This window comes from Megalops cyprinoides, chromosome 4 (assembly GCF_013368585.1).
Source record: "Megalops cyprinoides isolate fMegCyp1 chromosome 4, fMegCyp1.pri, whole genome shotgun sequence".
Taxonomy (NCBI): domain Eukaryota; kingdom Metazoa; phylum Chordata; class Actinopteri; order Elopiformes; family Megalopidae; genus Megalops; species Megalops cyprinoides.
Window position 1 is genome coordinate 5305001 of NC_050586.1, and position 21297 is coordinate 5326297.

General features: G+C 46.0%; 2 protein-coding genes and 2 non-coding genes across 4 annotated transcripts; 3 read left to right on the forward strand and 1 right to left on the reverse strand.

Moving 5' to 3' along the window:
- Positions 1-3601: 3601 nt before the first annotated feature.
- bcl2l16 (BCL2 like 16) lies at positions 3602-5657 on the forward strand. The gene is made up of 3 exons (XM_036527954.1): positions 3602-3950; positions 4246-4898; positions 5115-5657. Exons 2-3 carry the CDS (start codon positions 4419-4421, stop codon positions 5244-5246), a joined length of 612 nt encoding a protein of 203 aa, XP_036383847.1. The 5' UTR covers positions 3602-3950; positions 4246-4418; the 3' UTR covers positions 5247-5657.
- Positions 5658-7158: 1501 nt separating this feature from the next.
- On the reverse strand, positions 7159-10380 carry tubb2b (tubulin, beta 2b). The gene is made up of 4 exons (XM_036526084.1): positions 10265-10380; positions 8993-9101; positions 8768-8878; positions 7159-8372 (listed from the first exon to the last, which is right to left on the reverse strand). The coding sequence occupies exons 1-4, from the start codon at positions 10319-10321 to the stop codon at positions 7312-7314; spliced, it is 1338 nt and encodes a 445-aa protein (XP_036381977.1). The 5' UTR covers positions 10322-10380; the 3' UTR covers positions 7159-7311.
- A 9520-nt stretch (positions 10381-19900) lies between these two features.
- Positions 19901-19972, forward strand: trnah-gug. The gene has a single exon. It is a non-coding gene; the product is annotated as a tRNA-His (tRNA).
- Positions 19973-20271: 299 nt separating this feature from the next.
- trnah-gug lies at positions 20272-20343 on the forward strand. Its single transcript has one exon. It is a non-coding gene; the product is annotated as a tRNA-His (tRNA).
- The last annotated feature ends 954 nt before the right edge of the window (positions 20344-21297 follow it).

Genomic DNA, 21297 nt, shown 5'->3' on the forward strand with positions numbered 1-21297 from the left:
GCAGGACTTGGAACCTAAAGGTTGCTGGTTCGTTTCCCTGCTGGGTCTCTGCTGCTGGACGCTTCGGCAAAGTACTTAGCCCAGGATTGTAAGTAAGTATCCAGCTGTATAAATGCATAAAGTGTTAAATTGCAACCTATGTAAGTCACTCCAGAAAAGAGCTGTCTGCTAAATGACAATAATGTAATGCAATGAATAAGACCATCTGCAAAAATGCCTGACTGTAAACATGTACTGTTTTCACTTTGCATGGAGATGAAAAACAGTGAAGTAAAATGAATTTAGCCTTTTCAGACGGTGATCGGTGCTTCACAGGGTAGCGTGTGGGTGTCTCTGTCCTCTCTGCAATCACTGTCTCAGGCTGGACCGCATGAACTCCAGACACGGTGGTGACCGACACAGCCCACGCGCGCACCGGCCTGATGGAGTTTTTGGCGCGGCTGGGGAAACACCAGCCCTTTAAGATGGGCCCTGAGGTTGCGGTGTGGAGCGCCGGCGGTGTGTCTGCGCCCGGTGATGTTAAACACAGGGATTAGCGCCCCTGTTCTGCTAATGCACCGTAGCTTAACCTCTGAACCCGGGGCACCCCCCACACCACACGGGGGTAGGGTTATGGCCTGGCTCCTGGCCCAAACCCCTCTCAGCCTCTCCACCACCACAGTGGGGGGACGGGGGTCTTACACTGCCAAATGGACTGGAAAAATAACATCTCAACGCTAATATTTGGAACAAGGGATTTGCAAGCGTGCATTTCTCTTTTAAAAAGATCACTTTTATGAGCTTTCCTCTTCGCAAACAAGGACATTTATGACTAGCACAGGCAGACGGCTGAGCTCTTCCCTTTTTTTATTTGTTCAATAGATCAATTTTTGGAAAACCGAATTCACATTTGTAGGTCATTTATCCTGCAGCATTGTGCTACATAGGAGAAAGAAATCGTTTACATTGTGAAGACCAAATCTATCTATTTTATTTCATAATAAATAATTATGTATAAGCCACTAGTTTTGCTTTATTTCATGTTTTTATATTTATTTATTTTATTTTGCTTATTTCATGTTTAGTTAATATTCAGGTCATTTTAATTTTAGTCCAAGCTGCATTCAGTCTTTTAACTTCTCACCACCATCAGTCCAATGGCATCTTTTTAAAATTCACTTCTTTTGAATGAGATATACCTTGCTACATAGAAGGTATGAAGGTGTTCGAATTTAAACAGATTTTTTCAAAGTCCTAATCATAATCTTTCTAATCATAAAAAAATCTCTAGTATTTTTCCTCAAGCATTACTTGAAGCATGCACCTACTATGTTTTGCTGTTGGATTTTTGGTGCAATAGTGATTGCCTCAGGCTTGATGTTGAGTGAATGTGATGTTTCTGTTTAAAATGAGAACGGTTCATGAAGGCACAGACTGAAATGGAATTAAATGCATCACTTCTGAATCATAAATCCCCGTAGAGTACTTCAGCCCTGTAATAACATCATTTCCATTCTAAATATACTGACACACAGAGAAAATACGAGATAATAGCTACTACTTTTCCATAAGTCAAAGACTCATGTTTTTACACTGCTTAATGTATATTCAAATTAATCAAAAAAGCAGCACAAATAATTACTGTACTGCATAGTTTATAATAACATTAGCTAGCTAGAATAACAGCGTAAGCTTGTTATCCAAGGCATTTCTACAGAGGGGAAGCATGGCCGAACACAGACGTGCTTTTGTTGTAACTGGCCAGCTTGTTAATAAGATTTGCAGTTGCAGACAAGCTCTTATAACCAGCTACAACGTCACCATTCCATGTTTGCCTTTCTGCAATATACATATATCACATTATAAAAACAATATGTTGCAGTTCATTCACAGATTTCTATAACTGTATCGGCATTTATGACTGATCACCCTGAAGTGCTGGTGGGACAGGCCTCCGCGGGGTGTGCGTGTCGTAAATCAAAGACAAATTTGTGACGTCAGCCGGACGCGAACTGTCAGACGGGACAGCGCAAGGTCGTGTGGTCACCCCTGGAGAGACAAGGCACATGCAGACAAGACCTCAAAAAAAAAAAAGAACGAAATAGAGCTGACAGAGAAGGATGCTGGCAACTGCCTGAGGCTCATTCAGCAGTCAGTCTCTGTGTGAAAAGAGGGTGGGAACAACAGCTGAGAGAACCACAAGGAGCAGAGAAAACTCTGCTCCTTCTGCTTCTTGTGGGAACCTCTTTTCTTCTCAGGTCCCCCCCGGAAAACCAAAATACCATGACATTGTATTTGCGTGGCATGTGAGGACGATTTAATTTCATCTGCGTATGTGTTCTCGTTATGGCAAATCTTACTTTCTCAAGAAATGTAATAATGTGTATATCAATATTGATAAACAAAGCCAAGACGGTAACAGATTTGATGTGGATGTTGTCCATTGTTTACTGAAGTCTGGCATGTGTGGAGGGAAAACTCAACAATGAACAGACTTAAATCAATTGGAAACTATGAAGGGAAAAATTCGAGAGGTCTGGTACACATGGTTTCTGCTTTGTAGAACACATGCATTTGTTTGGAGCAGGAATCGGCCGGTTCTTTTCACCCGGCCCAAAGCTGTGCACCTTCACGGCACTCACAGTCTGTGGCATCATTGATTAGAAGTGTCTGCACTGGAGATGGCGTGTTTTTATCGAGCTGATCTCCTCGTCCGCAGTTAAAGCCAACTCCACCCTGCTCTGACAATCCTGCCAAGCAAGCGATTGCACTGTAATGTCAGGAAAACCTTTAAGGCATTCAATCCAACTGCTCTGATACTTCGTCCCTGACTTTAAGTGATCAATTCAGATACCTTTTATTGCAGATCCTTATATATAATTACACATTTAGCAGTGACTGATAGTAACAAATCATACTGTGTAAGAATAGAAAAAAATTGTTATATTTGCTCACATTTTTTACTCAAATTTAAGAAGGAAGCACCATAGAGGTTGCATTGAAATCTTGAAAAGGGAGAGAGGGAGCAGTTGGACAGAGCTGACTGGTGTGTCTCCTGATTTCTGCAACTGCCTTCTTCTGCTTAACCACTCTGCCCTCCAGTGGCCATCCGCTAACACAGCTCCAAATCGCAGGATTACCGAATAACGCTATGAACTAGTCAAAGACGAAAACAAAAAAACAGCCCTGAGATGTGACAAAATCATTACAAAACTTACAAAACTTGAAATTCAGCATTTACACGCAGATCTTTTCTTTTTTTTCAATGAATATTTTCATGGCCATGATTAATGGATATGTTACAAGGGTGTTTATTTCAGCTCTCTCTTGAGTAAACATAAGTATGAAAAATGTGCTGAAAATGTCTGCAGTATTGTACTAACTTGCATTTCTTTTCATCACTCAGAAAATGAAAACGGTAAAATTCTGTGATGACAGGACAAGTGAGTACTGGTGCACATGAAGGCCATGCAGTCCTGTGTCACATTTACGTTTTTGTCATTTAGCAACAGCTGCACACATTACAGTTTTACATGTCATCCATTGATGTAGCCGGGTATTTACTGAGGCAACTAAGGGATAAGTACCTTAACCCAAGGGTACAACAGCAGGGAATCGAACCAGCAACCTTTCAGTTATAAGCCCTGCTCCTTAGCACTTGCCGCACTTGCTGGCCGTTGGTGCGGCTTTGTGAATTCTAAAGGCTGGTATCCCCTCTTCCAGCTGTGATCAGCTCTGGCCTGCGTTTGGCTGCAGTGCCGCTGTGCAGGGTAGCAGCGTTGGCGCGTGCGCGCAGGGAGCAGGAATCCGGTGTCGGTTTTCCAGTGAGGGCGCTAAAATTAGCCCCCCGGCCAGAGCGGGCCGCAGGACTCGACGAGTTTCCCGCAGCCCGACGAGCCGCGCCACCTGAGTCCTTCTGATCCGCCGCCACCGGAGCGTCTGCAGCGCGCGCGTTTCCCGTCCGGAAGGAGGTGAGTCATAAAACGCCTGCGTTTGCCCTGCCCTCACCCCGCTCGTCTCCGCTAGGGTCTGCTTGCTCCACTGGCGTGCTCAGATGCCAGGCCTGTGAAGATAAACAAGCATTAAGCCCCCCCCACCCCCCTTCCCTCAGTAGCATGTGATCCTGGTTGCTTAGCTGAGGCGACGGCTGGTGTTATGTTGACATGCTGAGCGAATATAACACTAGAGTAACTCTGTGACTCAGATTTAACCCACTGTGGGGCAGCACAGGACAGACTTCAGTTCCCACCTGCCTCCTTTTTTCAGGTGCACCACCCTCCTACAGCGGTACCTGTGTCCACCTCTACCCTCGCAGAACAGGGTGTGTTAAGTGACCGCGGGCTGCGACAGGCTCTTTTGGGTCGAGGACGCGGACGGACACTCCGATGTGAGGTGCCGTTTGGAGAGCTCCAGCTCTCTCACAGGGTGACAGGAGGTCCATGGGCAGGCAGGAGGAAGTGGCGGGCGGGGCCACTGGCCTGCACAGCCCTGACCCGCTGGTGCGGGAGGCCTTCCTGATGGCGTACGACTACATCGACTATGTGACGGCGGCGGCGGGGTCGCCCGTGCCCCCCGCCCCAACGCCGGCCACCGCCGCCCTTCGCCACGCCGGAGACGAGCTCCTGGTCAAGTTCCCCATCTTCTTCCGCCGCTGGCCCCGCGTCTTCCGCGACGTGACCGAGCGATCCGCCTGCCCCATGCTGCTGGCCATCCTGGACGAGCACTTCGGCCGCGCCCCGGGGAGCCGGCGGCGGGACCTGGCCTGGAGCGCCGTGCTGTCCGTGTACGTGCTGGCGGGGCAGATGGCGCTGCACTGCCAGGAGAAGGGCATGCTGGGAGCCCTGCCGCAGCTGAAGGAGTGCGTCGGGGAGTACGTGGAGAGGGTGATCTGCCCGGAGCTCAGGGACAAGGGGGGATGGGTGAGTCTTTTCCCTCTCTGCATTTTTTTCCTCTCGGCGTCTCCTCACTTCAGCTCCTGCCATGCTGACACAGCCTATAACTGAATTCCAGCTTCATGTGTTGAGAAAGACAACAGCCATCAGCTGTGCTGAGCTGAGTGTGAAGTGTTTGCATGGACTCCATTGCCTCTGTAATGAAGCTCTCCTTTGCCTTGTCCCTGTGTGTGTTTCTCTCAGTCTGGCTTTGTGACTCGCTTCAGCAAGAAGCAGGACCTGGAACAGCAGGTGAAGAAGGTGTGCTGCTGGACTCTGCTGGTCCTGGCCGCCAGCATCGTCTCCTACTTCCTGTGGAAACGCAGGGCTGCGTAGACCACAGCACCACCTGCTGGTGGGGATGAGACACTTTCAAAATCTCTTCCAGCCGTCCCTTTTCTGGAGCCAGTTCACAACCACAGCTGGACAAATCATTGGCTGAACACTGCTGGCTATCAATATGGTGTGCTGAACCAAGGAAAGGGGAGAATATAGTTAGGTTTTTTTTTAATCAGCTAGAGCAGAACCCCTTTAAAACAGCACTTTCTACAGGAGGCAAGCTTGCCACATGAGGGCAGCAATTCTCCATTCACGCTCAGACAGACACTATGAAGTATATTAAGTATTAATAATAAATAATAATAAACAATTATAAACAGCAAATTATTCTTGGACCTCTCCTGTTCTTTGTCATCTGTTGCAATCTTCATCGCCTTCATTTAAAGAATTGTTACAGTGTCATGTCATTACAGTGCCTATTAAAATAATCATTCTGAAAACTTCTGTTTTAAATGCGTCTGTGCAGGACCCTGTGGCAGGTTCTGGTCTGGTCAGGAGTGTGTATTGTTCACTGATATTTAATGTCAAAAGTCTGAGGCAGAAGTTGTCTAATTTGTTCAAGGAAAGCCAGAACTCACATTCTATAAACCATATTTGTTAAACATACTCATTTGCTAAGGGAGGTACCTGTCTCGGTGCACCTGCTGAGTTCGGAACTCGGTACTCTGGCTTACAGTAGTGGTGGCCTGTAACCTATGGGTGGCAGAACCACACCCAAAATGAGGCACCGCAGTCATTCCCTTGAGCAAGGCACTAAAGCTGACCTCCTTCAGGAAATGACCATCGTGTTGAATGGGTAACATGCTAAATTTAAACTACGTCATTCCATCCGGATGAGGGATAAGGCTGTGTGCTTAATGAATAATGTAATATTGCAGCTGCAACTCTTCTCCCCTCCTCCGCACCCCAAACAGGCGGAGGTTACGGCACCAAGCTGCCACTTCCCCTGTGACACGCTGTGCCCCCGTCACATGATCACACTGTATGCGGTTCACAGTCACCAGGGCCGCTGTAAAAGGTTATCTCTCCAGCATCCCCCTCACAATCAGCTGTCAGGTTCATGTGGTACAGTCTGGTCAGCTGTTCCCATCACTGCCACAGAAGCAGCTGCAGGGATCAGGAACCAGGAATAACTGCTCGGCCTGCCGAGGCACCGAGCTCTGGAGAAACAGCCGACCGGCGTGAAGCAGGAGGTAAAGATCAAGTCGGCCACTTTTATCTGCATACCAGGATTCCTCTCGGTATACATTTTAGCCAGCACCTCGCTGCATTTCTCCTTTCAGATCACTGATGTTCTTCATTCAAGCAGAAATAGCTACATGTTGAACAAGTATGGCTTGCGGGTGCCACATTAGATTTAATTATAAATACCCTCTTCAGTGTTCATTAAATCATGCTGGTGAAAGTTTCATTCATGGAATTGATGTTCAGAATTAAGTCACTTCAATTTAACCCTTGAACCACCCAGTGACTCATCTAATGGACCTGGATGATCTGTAGGTTATGCAACTGTAGTTACTACACTTGCTCATGGACAGATATACCCATTAAATCTATGAAGAACCATACTTCTCATGATCTTGGTCAAGTTTTATTCAAGTCATTTATAACGCGTTTCCTTTTTCAGATTTGAGTGTTTACGATTCATTTGGTCTCAGACATACATGTTTCTTATATTTGTATCTCACACAAGCTTGATTTACAAATAACACCATTTTGCTTAAACTTAACTGCCCTGATATCTAGCCACCAAGATTAAAGGCATCAAATTTAGGGGATGCAAATAAAAGATCTTAATTGCCATAAACTGAGATTAAGAGGAACTGACAAACCACTTCTAAACCTAAATCCAGTTCTTCTGTTGCATGGACAGTCTTATGGATATTCTGATTAAAAAAAAAATACAAGAAACAGGTTTACAAAAAAAAGGGGTTTATTAATTTTGAAGCTTTTAAGAAAAGGAAACGACAGACATGATAGCACACAGTGAACACAGTTAAAAGAAATTTGGCATCAGTGAAATTTTACAACTCCATACATAATTTACACACAGCACGGAAGTTTAGGCCACCTCCTCTTCTCCCTCCTCCTCAAACTCGCCCTCCTCCTCGGCAGTGGCATCCTGGTACTGCTGGTACTCGGACACCAGGTCGTTCATGTTGCTCTCGGCCTCGGTGAACTCCATCTCGTCCATGCCCTCTCCGGTGTACCAGTGGAGGAAGGCCTTGCGGCGGAACATGGCGGTGAACTGCTCGGAGATGCGCTTGAACAGCTCCTGGATGGCAGTGCTGTTGCCGATGAAGGTGGCAGCCATCTTGAGGCCGCGGGGCGGGATGTCGCAGACGGCGGTCTTGACGTTGTTGGGGATCCACTCCACAAAGTAGCTGCTGTTCTTGTTCTGCACGTTCAGCATCTGCTCGTCCACCTCCTTCATCGACATCCGCCCGCGGAAGATGGCGGCCACCGTCAGGTAGCGGCCGTGGCGGGGGTCGCAGGCAGCCATCATGTTCTTGGAGTCGAACATCTGCTGGGTGAGCTCGGGCACGGTGAGGGAGCGGTACTGCTGGCTCCCCCTGCTGGTGAGGGGGGCGAAGCCCGGCATGAAGAAGTGCAGACGGGGGAAGGGCACCATGTTCACGGCCAGTTTGCGCAGGTCAGCGTTGAGCTGGCCGGGGAAGCGCAGGCAGGTGGTCACCCCGCTCATGGTGGCGGACACCAGGTGGTTGAGGTCGCCATAGGACGGTGTGGTGAGCTTGAGCGTGCGGAAGCAGATGTCGTAGAGCGCCTCGTTGTCGATGCAGTAGGTCTCGTCCGTGTTCTCCACCAGCTGGTGTACGGACAGCGTGGCGTTGTAGGGCTCCACTACAGTGTCTGAGACTTTGGGCGAGGGCACCACGCTGAAGGTGTTCATGATGCGGTCAGGGTACTCCTCCCGGATCTTGCTGATGAGCAGGGTGCCCATGCCAGACCCCGTGCCCCCGCCCAGGGAGTGGGTGAGCTGGAAGCCCTGCAGGCAGTCGCAGCTCTCAGCCTCCTTCCTCACCACATCCAGCACCGAGTCCACCAGCTCAGCCCCCTCGGTGTAGTGGCCCTTGGCCCAGTTGTTCCCGGCGCCGCTCTGACCTGTAGGTCACAAGCCAAGCGTGAGCCAATCTGACATCAGCACAGTCATTGTGAAAAATCTATTTTTCCCTCACTGTACCATCACACCACTGGGTGTTGAGGGTGAGCTGAGGGAGCAAAGAACAACATCTCCCGTTAAGCAAAGGCTGCATTTTGTGCTATGAACACAGCTCAAACAGGAACATTAACAGTTTCAGGCAGTTTGGACCCTTATCAAATCTCCTCCTCACATTCAGTGGCCGCACTGACACCACTACGCATGAATGCATCAGAAATTAAGTAGCTGCAGTACCCCCTGCGCTCAGGTGGTGGAGCAGTTGAGCAAAGCTGAACCACATTTTAACTATGGATGACAACTGAAATTTAATCAAGCTGTCAAGCAAACTATCACTTACCAAAGACAAAGTTGTCTGGTCTGAAGACCTGCCCAAAGGGACCAGATCTGACGGAGTCCATTGTGCCAGGCTCCAGATCCACCAGCACAGCACGGGGGACGTATTTGCCACCTAATGAATACAGGACAGAAATTAGGGTCATAACACAGCTTCCACAAAAACCAAACATTTCCTTCATTTAAAAAAAATGGAGGGAAAAGAATGACCTTTAGCACTTAAACTCACCAGAGGCTTCATTATAATAAACGTTGATTCTCTCCAGCTGGAGGTCACTGTCACCGTGGTAAGTGCCAGTGGGGTCAATGCCGTGTTCGTCACTGATCACCTCCCAAAACTAAAACAAAAATATAATGGTTATTTTTCCATTTCTGTAATCTTACTGTTCATTTGGTGCCTTTAGATCGCAATGTTTTGTAGAGGGCGGCAGTGTAGCATAGTGGTAAGGAGAAGGGCTCATACACTTGGGCAAGGTACCTAACGGAGAATATCTAACTGTCTAAATAATAGATATGAGCGTCTACTAAATGACAATGTAACGTATAACTGTATTCTTGTCCTAGGCATTTGCATGTCACGTTGCAGCCAACAGATGGCAATATTCTCATATCTCTATACTACACATTTCAACCGCACGTGCACAATCTCAGCTGGATTGGAAATCCATCCCTGAAGACAAAACTAGTTTTTTTTTTATCTTGATTAGACTTCTCCAATTTAATCGTTTTGACAAACGTGATGAGTTTTCGAATCAAATTGGCCGTCAGTGAAAGCAAAATTTGAAAGAGCAAAACCCCCGTCCCGCGCTCCGTCACCGGGTGGCGCGCGCCCTAATCAGCGATTGGCTGGAGTCCATCGGCTGCAGCTTTTGAAAGTTGAACACGTCACTGCAGCCTTTACCGCGCGCCAGGCGCCGTGCACTGCGGAGCGCGTGCTCCGCATCCCGGGCCCGTAAGCAGCCTGCACGACTGGCCCGGGTTAGCGAGCAATGCTAAACAAGATTTTGCATAAAATATTAACTTGAAGAAATCTACGCTTCATACCAAGTATTTTGATAAATTTTAATACACAGCTACGCCCCCTTTCCCCGCAATGCAGCAGCAACCCACCCTGAAAATATTGATTTAAAGGATCCATCCGACTAAGACGGTACGCACCAGCTTTTCAAATGTATTTCTCATTTTCAAGCTCTCAAATGTATTTCTGAGATGCCATTTGCTTGAATGCCATCTTGGGAGAAGTACCTCATTTCCACTGAGTATTAAAGCCGGTGAGCCGGATCAAAGTCCTGTTTTACCACTACACTTACCCATCATACTTTCTAATTAAAACATCCGACTAAAATAAATTGCACACTTATTATTCACAATAGTACTGAAAAATATTATCTTTACTACACATCTTAAATGTGAACAAACAGTTATTGTTCGTTGGATAAATGCATAAGAGCGAAAAACCTCAAAAGCGTAGGCAAAGGAATATATATTTCAAAATACCAACCTTTGCTCCAATCTGATTACCGCATTGCCCGGCTTGGAGATGTACAATTTCCCTCATTTTTAATTTCTGGGTAGCTTCTCGATTACAACAAATCCTTTCACCGTGTGCTCGCTTCCTTCCTGAGAATGGATATGTACGGAGGGACTTCCTGGTTTTATATGGGGTTGGCTCCGTCAGTGTGCCTGCGCTCTGAGACCTCCCTCAAACTCTCGGGCAACAATTGGCTGGCGTTTCAAAACCGGCTGTTGGACCAATCGGAACTTTGAATTCGTGAACCTGCTTTGCGCCGTCCGTCATTTTGAACGCATCGCAGTAAAGGTGTCCGACGTCAGCCTCACTGTGAACGACGGAAATGCCACGGTTGTCTTCGCAATTAATATTGTGTCACATACATAAACAGTAAATTTTGTTGTTGTTTTGACACGATTAACTGGCGTCTTGCACGAACACCACCATCAATGGGAATATAGCGTTAAATGAAAAGCAAGCAGGTTAATTCAATGGCCATGTGCCTCATTGTTAGTTGTCTACCGTCAGTGTTCTTCGTCTATAATTTACATTTACATATAATGCTGTGGAGGGAGATGCATTTGAAAAAAAAGGTAAAAAAGGAGAAGGTGGTGCAATCGGCTTTATCCGCCACGAATTTTAAATAAAGGCACGGCGCTGTTGTATGTCGATTAGGGGCTACCCAAAACTGTCTTGTGCTCAGGGTTGTTGGGTCGATATATTTTGTTTTTAGTGATGAGGATATATATTGCTCCAGTTGCATGGAGAGAAACATGCACTGTATTAGTTGAGGGCAAGGAAGACAATTTATATTTACGACTACGTCGTAGTAGCCTTTTCAAAATGAGAATCGCCGCTGCCTACGTGCTACAAATTGTTTCAGTTTTTCTCGTCTGTGTATCATTAACTCAGCGCTGGTTGTGACATCACTCAGTTCTTAATGTCAAGCCGCTACTTCCTTCCTCGTAGAATACACTGAATCAGCTTCAGAACACTTTCATGTTTAGACTGCAACGTTGTTGCTGTTTTCGGTAGTTTCACAAGATCTCCCCGGTTGTCAGACTGTTAAATTGTTAGAGTTTAGGACAGGGGTTGAGATGTCACAATGCTCTGTTGGGAGAAAATGTCTTCGGAGGTCAAAGGTGAAAATCAGGAAATGGCTGGACAAAGGAAGAAAAGAGGGAAGGATAATTATAATAAACCATTATTCACACTGGGCTAGTTTTTCCACATATCCCTGGGGTATTTTTTCTGATACCCCCTGATATCTCAATCCAGATGACCTCCAATGGCCTGGAATAACACTTTCCTCCAAATGGGCATTTCTTCTGTGAAGGGATAGAAGTTTCTACACACGGCTTTCATCGCAGAACACATTGATACACTCATATTCTGAGTTGCAACTTAGTATTCAGTCATTCAGATAGAAGTGAAATAGAAATATATAAATAAAACAGAAATAGATAAACATCAATCAAGCAGTACAGCTGCTGGCTCACAATGTGTGCTGTTCAGTTCTGCAATATAGTTTATCGCACTGTTTGTTTGTTTTTTTTTTTTAAAAAGTGTTTAGAATGTGTTTACAGATGGGGCATGTGCTTTTTGTGTGTGTGCATCCTCAGTATGTTTTCCCCGTGAACAAAATGGATGCTGTGCGGATGATTGTCACAAAATGGCGGGAGGCCAACCCAAAAACCCCAGGGGATCTTCTCTGATGTGCTGGAAAACAGTAAGAAAAATGGCCAGTGCAGTTCTCTGGGGGAACATCCCTGAGAGGTGAGACCATGTTAAGGAAATGTTTGAAAACCTGTTCCATGCGAGCGCTACCTAACCTGACATTCATTATTGTGGTTTTTAAGGTAACAAGGCTATTTTAGAAACTGCTCTGAGCTGATATAACGCTCACTGAATCTTTTGTTTAGTTGGTGGAAATGTTAGCGAGCTGTTTTTTGTACTTTGCTTTTGCCTTGCCCTTACAGGGCACCAGTGGTGCCAGCAATATTCATCCCTGTAAAAGCAGACCATACTCTGCAAGGCCGATACTCTCTGGCAAACCACAAAGCAATCCCATCCCCGTAGTGGTGAATCAGCAAATTCTGCCCAGGGCTTTAGTGCTGAAACGAAGCTAAGAGCTCTCTCTTAATGGCCTACCAAATTTGCACTCTAATGGGTGAGCTCACATCCTATGACACTGCCAGGGTTAATGGTCATTTTAGAATAATTTAGCATCATGCACTCAGATGGGCAGATGGAAGGAAGGCAGTCCTCTGGGTATCACAGAATGCATGCTAAAGGTCCGTCACTATGCACTTTAACTGGAAGGTATATAGAAAGCTAAAAAAAACTATTTAGCACCATGCTGAATTGTATTTTTTTCCCCTCTGATTATCAGGTGCCTGTGAATGGTAAATTATCTGAATACTGAATTTGACCATTCCCTTTGTGTTTAAATTAACGCTTCATCATTACTGAAATGAAACTGTATCTTGCAAACTGAATTATTCTCTTTCAGGGACAGTCAGGACATTAACGTAATTTGGAGTCTCAAAGCCTGGTCTTGCAGCGTTAGTGACCTTCCCCCAGAGACCCCCTTGGTATGTTAAGATCAAGTGCAGACTTTCTGTTGCCGAAGCAACTATCTGTGTCACAAGGTCTAAATCTACTAAATCTACACAGGAACACAAAGGTCAGGAAAGGGAAATGGGGGGAGGGTAGGTGAAGTAGGAAGGAGGGGAGGAGGATGAGGTTAGGAGAGAATTTCCAGCACCTTCAGTTGCCTATGAGAATTAAAACGCTAGTCTGTGTAATGGTTTATACAACAGATTGTGTGACGGCACCTTTGCTCAGTCATTGGCCCCAGCAAACGCAGAAACGCTGATGAAACATTAGTGCCACGGTGCCATGAGGATACACAAATCATGCTGTCTCTGCCAGTCAGGTGGTGTCTAAGCCTATTATCATACCAACATTAACCCCCCTGCCTCTTCCCCAAGCGAAATAAATACCCCGACCTTAAAACATAATAAAAAAAAACATTAAAGAGCACATATCCATTTTCCTCTGTTACTGCAGGCACTCTGCATTACTATTGGGAGTGTGGGTGTATTATCAGTCGACCCACACCGATCCTGACCTGCGAGGACTGCACTGCGCCGGCCACTTTATCGGCAATGCCGTTGGAATGCCGAAGCGACCGCATGCAAAGCAGAGCCGAGCACACGCGCAGGGACTTTGCATATCGGGCGTTTGGAGCGGAGAGGCTGCTGGAATGAGGGCAGGGAGGGGGGGGTATTAATAGCGCGTCTGTTTGTCGGTGGGGAATGCTGTGGGAATGACAGAGCATCTCCGGTACAGACACAGCTGTTACAGGCTGGCCGAACGAGGGGGGGGAAGCTATGCGTCAGAGGGGGGAGACCCCCAGCGGTCAGAACTGGGTGAAGTGGGTGTTCGTGCGGTCGCGTGACAAATTCCGACCGTGGTTGAACCACAGTGTCACTGGAGTCCGATTGTTACCTCCAGTGGGTGTGAAGAAAGCAGACGCTAAGCACAGACTCGATGGTAGATTATACTTGTTTGTTTGTCTGTCAGGCTGTGAAAAAGAAAGCTGAGAAAATTGTTGGACAGCTCTGAACGAAACAAAATGATTGCCTTTAGGGGGCAGAAACGGTTTGATTGTCATGTCAACCGCAAAGAGTGGAGCTACATTGTACAGTCTGAGCATACCTGTTCAGCGGTTCTCACATGCACTGCACACATGCTCAGATTGTACAATGTCACTCCACCACTCTTTGGTTGAACAGGTATGTTCCCTTTGCACGGGAACTGGAAAAACAGTTGTGCGGAGATTCGTGTTATTCCCGTACTGAGGGGTCAGACTTGTATGTGAAAACAAAGGTCACTTCTTACATGTGCACATAGCACACTGGCATGCTGTTTTTGTCCTTGTATAATGAGCATAGCAGAAGTGCTCGCTCAAACTGGGTCAACCTGCTTGAAACTGAGTGAAATGCTACGCACGCAGTTGCACCTACACTCCTTATCAGCTCTGCTGGGCAGGAAAGTTTACATGGCGGTAAAGTGCGTTTTCACGCTTGTGTAGCACCCTGAAAGCAATTTTATTTTTTCACACAAAATGAACCGGCATTATTTTAATCTGAACACGACGTGCGAAATGAAGCTCATTTCATTCCGTGAACACTGTCATTTGAGCTGACTGTAGCAGTATGAGGAATGGGAGTCACTTTAAGCAGGAAGAGGAAGAGGGAAGTTAATCATGAGACCGGCTGTTGTGTTATTTTTATTAAAATGGGTGTGCAAGTTGGATGAATCGCTTGCCTTGTCTTTCATTCTGATATAGCTGAACAAAACAAAGCAAAGCGAAGCAGAGCAAGGCGTGTAAATGACATGCAAATATCAATCCCTCAGCAACACTTCCCGTGGTTTTCTTCTGCGTAGAAGCTGCATTTGAGCTCGCTTACATGTAGCCTATATCTCACCAGATTCCTTCTCTGGTTCACACGGAAAAGAAAGGAGGGAAGATGAGGGACAAAAAGACAACAAAACGACAGGCCGTATTTCATCCCTACTGTAATGGGGTCTTTTCAAAAGCGGGGGTGGGACGTGACACAGCCGCTGACAAAGCCGGGACCCGCCCAGTCGGGACGCCCCGGGGGCCCTGCAGGTTGTGACAGCAGAGGGACTCTGTGTCCCAGGTCTCCGGGAAGCGGGGGTCTCCGGGAAGCGGGGGTCTCTGGGAAGCGGGACTGTCCAGCTGCTGGCTCCTGCGTTCTTGCTGCAGTGGCTGCTGCTTGGCAGCTCATGCATTATTCAGCCCAGAAGGAGAGAGAGCCCGGAGGATGCGGGAGAGATAGGAAGTGGGTCAGGAATAAGATGGGCGGGCCTCTGCAGAGAATATCTTTTTACCTTTGTTATTGTTATTTTACTTCGGTTTATATTACGTTACTGCCATTTAACAGACGTTCTCGTTCAGAGAGACTTGCATAGGTCACAACTTTACATGTAACTATTTATACAAGTGGATTTTTACTGAGGCAATTCTGGGTTAAGTACCTTGCCCAAGGGTACAGGAGTGGGGAATTGAACCTGAAACCTTTCGGTTACGAGCCCTGCTCTTGATCACTACCACTGCAGCCATATTGTGTTCTTCCTTATCTCTTTGGTGGTTTGGGGATGAAGGGGGAAAATGGAAAATAATCTGAACATTTACCACATGAACATCATTTTAAATGCAGGCTGCTGAAACAAAGCACTGATTTTTTTCCCCTTGTCATTATGTGGAAGCTAGGAGCCACCACAACTGGACACGCAGGTGTGTGAGGAGTAAGGTGTAATTTCTGGAAACCGGGCCATGAGTATGCATCCAAGAAATGACGGAGAAGGGGGGGGAGGGGGGTGCAGGGGAGAGGGAGGGAAGGGAAGGGGGGGGGGGGGGGGAGGGGGGATTTGGTGCACTGCAGCTTTTTGGGTAGGTGTGGCAGGCCGCTGCTTGGATTACCAGACCTGTGTTGGACAGCAGCAGCTGTGTCTCCACGCCAGCGCTGCCCCAGAGAGAGATCAATAATGCAGATTGTGTTACACATTACAGAGCCACATTCATTAACCCTTTGACAGCCTGCTTTCGGCTGCTTGTTCACAGAGCTTCTCTCTCAGCGCTCTGATGTCGCCGTCCGGCTTTCGCAGGGTCCTAGTTTGGCCTCATTACAACCTCTCTCCCTCTCACACCTGACGTGTGAGAACTATGCACAGAACTCTCGTATCCTCAGAACAGAAACGAATCTGATCACGCAGCAGAAAGCAGCATGCCTGTGCTGAATAATAGAACAGACTGTGACGCGGTTCCACCTCAATCCTTGCCTGCTAACACCTGCTACTTGTAGTGCTTCCAGTCAATTTTATGTGTCGTATGTCGTATGTTTATGTGTTGTGATGTTTTTTGGATTCTGTGATCTAGTGACTGATGTATGGTAGTATACTTGGCTTCACGTGTTTAGTCAGGTTGCACAAGCTAACTTGTGGTATGGCTTGAATAGTGTTATGCTCACACTGGGTCTGGGAGTGTTATTAGCCTGGTCTGATACCGTTGCTCGTTCAGCTTGAAATGGATACACTTGTGTTATAACGTGCCGGAAGTTGCTCTGGATAAGAGCGTCTGCTAAATGCAATGTAATGACGAGGGGGAGGAAGTGAGCACATTTGCATTTGGCCCCACCTTCAGGCCCTCGCATTGATCTTCCTGCTTGATGTGTGGTGCTCATCTTCCATAAAAAAAAGAAAAAAACCCTTCTTCCTGTCTGAGCAGTCTGGCGGCAGAATCAGTTGCCCTGCTGTTGATGCTAATTGACGCGGACGCTTTTCTGGAAGATGATGTAGCCGTCCTCGCTGATGGCAGCGATCCTCAGGAGAAGAAGAACTCAAACGAACAGCTCTGCATAACTAGAGAGGACACTTGTGTGATACTGTGGAGCTTGCAAATATTCACCAGCACACTAATCAGATACTACAGCTGCATGTCTTCATTATCATGCTGACTAGATCGCAGCACAAGATGATGACTATGGTTTTTACTAATGTTTCTATTTTTATCTTCTTACCCACAGACACATTCTTATCACTGCAATGATCGAGTTTAGCATTACAACTAGCGTTACAAAAGTTAAAACTGGATAAAATCTTGTTCTTTAGTCCATATACAATTGTGGGATTTTTTTCATCAAATTCAAATTAATTGGAGTGGAAATATTTCAATAGTGAAAGTGAAATTCTTGATCAAAGAATTTACATTCCGTTGTTTTACAATATAATGACTGTATAGGTGAGAGCTAGATGTTATGAATGAACCTTGGACTGTAACGTATCCCCAGCCATAGACCTCCAGCAGGGACGACCAGCACAATTTCACTCTTTTCTTTTTTTTCTCTAGCTTTGCAGTCTCGTATCTGGAGACCTGGCTGCTTGACATTCCTCAGTGTGGCGGGGGACTGAAGTGAGTGTCAACTGCTGGCTCAGGTTTAAAAACTCAGACCGCCCAATCAGAGATGCCACACCGCAGGTGGAACCAATCAGCGCTCACCCCGCCAAATTCAGTTGTTTTTTAAGAGCGAGGGGTACGCCAAGACCTATATACCTGGGGGGCTTAACTCCAAACAGTGTTTTTCAGTTTCATAACTTAAAAGCAGCAAAAACAACCTCCACATACTACCCAGACCCCTCCCCCACAACTGCTTGCTTCAACCTTCCCCCCGCCAACTGCTCATTTCCTGTTTCTACAGAAGAGCGCGCATGGCATTGCATAACGACAGATCAAAACCAACAGGCGCTTGTACCAGTGTAGGTTTACACTCAGATATCTATCTTTATAATCCCAAATAAACCCTGAGATCAATGTTCTGAATCACCTAAATAAATAACCACTGCAGATAAAATGTCTTGTTCAGCAACTTTTTCAATAGATAAACTGGTCATTGGTCCATTGAAAGGACTTTTTCATTTTCTCATTTTTCATGTGCAAAGTTTGCTTCCTAATCATTGAGGATGTTGAGAGCCTCATTCCCACTGCTCTACTCACCGAGTGCTCTGGTTCAGCCAAACCTGTGGACTTCATTAACACATATGTATAGAATCAGAGTCAAAGTGCAATGGTCGCAGTGGAAGTTAACCAACTAAAGGAATCGGCTGTAAAGTTTTCATGTATGTCATGTATGTGCATATTTTAAAATATGAAATTATATATATATCGGTATGTATAAAGCAGAAAGGATGTATACATATATGGAAACACCACAACAACACCCTTCAACTAAACTTTTAAATGCCACGCGTTTTATTATTGTCATTGGTATGATCGAGACAGTTCAACAAAAACTCAGGATTATATTTTCAGTGCTGATAAGTCTTTTCGGTCTTGAGGTAAACACAGAAAGAGGAACAGTGGTTGTGGATCTCCAACCACGAGCCACGCGGAAACCCATTTCTCCAGTGCGTCACAAGTTACTCACTGCTGACATCTAGTGGCTGCATTCAAAAACCAAGATATGGACTCGGCTGGTAGTAGAATGTTGCCCTCTAGTGATGATACTTTGAAAGGTAATTCTGAAATCACTCCACTGACAAGCGAATGTGAGTAATCACCTTTATAAAACATAACTGATTCTCATCACACATAATTAAATTTACTCTACCAGAAACTCCATTCTTATTGGTCAAGGCCTGAAGTAAGGAAGCATCACGTGTACTATGTGGGCTGTATTGACTGTATGAATCTTTATCAATTGCAATGAACTGCATGTTAGAAAATTATATCGCATGTGAGAATCATGCATTACATTTCATGTTCTGATTGTATAATTGTGCAAAATGTTTAATTTGCATATCAAAAGAAGACTGAGCTATGTGGATATGTGTTCTTCAGTATTTGTCCTGAAAGACACGGCTCTTCCACGCTCACCTGGTCATCTGGAACACTACCACCTAAAGCAATTTCTTATGTCTTTAAAAACTTTGTTAAAATATTAAAATCTAATTGTTTCATGCACTCGTATCTCAACTAGCTAGATTGTACCTTCTCTGGCCAACCACTGAAACTTGGTCATGCAGCGCTTCTAAAATAGTTGACTCCTTATATGGCTTTTTGCTTGTGTTGTACTCTGTCTCACTTGTACGTCACTTTGGATAAAAGTGTCTGCCAAATGAATGAATGTAAATGTAAATGTTGTCCAGCTGTGGGTGTGTCTGTGCCAGCTACGTAAACGCATCGTGAGGATAATCTGACGGCGGAGGATAATGTTGAATCGCAACACTGCTAGGCTGGGACAGGTACTGGGAAAATCAGCAGAGCCGGCTCTACTGCGTGGGCTGTATTTCTGCGGGCGTGAGCTGGTTCCAGATGCTGAGTCAGTTCTGTCCTGTTTATTTTCTCCCATGGCTTCTTTGGTCTCTTCCATTGTTTTGTCTCTTGCTGGAAATTGAAGGTCTTTTTTTTTTAAAACTCGTCAACAAACAATGCGTTTTACTCTACCGCGACTTTTATGTGAATCAGACTTCTTGGTGCCGCTTGGACGATGTTTGCCCTTGTAAGTCACCAGCGGGGTAAGAGGGGTATGGCCTAAAACTGGGGACAAACACACCCAACAGTGGGCCAAAAACTGTTGGTGGCTGGTCATAGTCCCATGACTGCCGTGTCCTCCATGTTGGCTGTAGTCACCCGCCGTTGATGTCTATCTTTACCAATTCAGCATATAGAATTGGCTGCAGCCATCAGCGAGAGCATTTATCAGAGATTTTGGGTAGAACCTGAAGGAGTATACGATTTGACTGACTGTAGTGCTTGTGTATCCCAAGCTTATGTTTGCATGGATCTGCCTCAGACAGCAGAATTGTTATTGACTTCAGTTCTACCTCATACCTTTCCTGTTAGCCAGGTCCTGCTCCTTTAGCCCAGTGGCATTGCTATGGTAAGGGGATCAGAGTAAGCAACATGGATGGAACAGTCCCTCCCAATCAGTCACCAAGCCAACACCCCCACACTGCAGATCCCTCCAGAGCACTTCCAGACCAGCTGAGTGAATCTGCACAGGGGAGAGGCTGTCTCTGTGGGTTGGTGGGTGGCTTGCCGTGATCGTATAGTGGTTAGTACTCTGCGTTGTGGCCGCAGCAACCCCGGTTCGAATCCGGGTCACGGCATACGCTAACTCTGGCTTTTATGCATAAACGAAAAAATGGTCAGTTGTGCTTTTGAAATACTTGATGATTCTGATACGTACATGCACACAGTGATACAGGAAAGGTATCACTGCTGTATGTAAAACCCCCATGATGTGCATTTTCTCTTATTTGTCCCATATATGACAGTTACATTGTTTCTGCCTTTGATGACATCTCCAGTGTCTCCCTGGTATTTATAACACATTAAAAGCTACACACATGTATGACTCAGTCTGAGGGGTCACACACAGGTGTCACTCACAGGTGGTGGCTGGCTTGCCGTGATCGTATAGTGGTTAGTACTCTGCGTTGTGGCCGCAGCAACCCCGGTTCGAATCCGGGTCACGGCATACGCTAACTCTGGCTTTTATGCATAAACAAAAAAATGCTCACTTTGAAATGCTCAATGATTCTGACAGATATGTGGCTTGGTAATATAGGAAAGGTATCACTGCTGTTTGTAAAACCACTCTGACATGTGCATTTTCTCTTATTTGTCCCATATATGATAGTTACACTGTTCCTCCCTGGTATTTATAACACATTAAAAGCTACACACATGTATGACTCAGTCTGAGGGGTCACACACAGGTGTCACTCACAGTGGTTAGTACTCTGCGTTGTGGCCGCAGCAACCCCGGTTCGAATCCGGGTCACGGCAGGTGCTATTTCTGGCTTTTGTAGATAAACAAAAAATAAAAACAAATTTGTACATGAATTGCATTTGTACACAGCTAATGCAATTCAATATGGTAAGGAAACAAAAAAATGAAGCTCCTTCATCAGTGAGAATTTTTGGAAGTCGCTCTGGGTAAATGACGCAATGTAATGTAATGTAATGTGTGCTACAGTGGTGGCCCATGCAGTAAAGACGGGGAGAGAGTCCCATGAAAACCAGGAGGAAAGGAGCTTCATTTCGCAGGACTCAGACATACCCAAACATGCACCGAACTTGTATAGCACATGCTCACGCATTCTTGTTCTTTTGTTGCAAAGGGGTGCTACGTTCTTGTGAGGCCAAGCCTTTGTAATTATTATGGTTACCCATAATGTCCTCTGAGAGTGATTCTGTGCAGCACAGCTTGCTCTGCTGGTGTTGCTTGCCGTGACTCTGTAAGGTGCTGATATGCACAGAGTGAGAGATGCAGCTCTTTCCCTCCCTGTATAGGGAAAGGTTAATGAAGACAGACTCAGCCTCATCTCTACATAACAGGAAGCACATAAATGCGTAATGCACCCAACTTCATGCAACATCGTGGGAAGGGTCAAAGGTTAAAGAGGTGCAAGAATCTTGCTGATGCTTC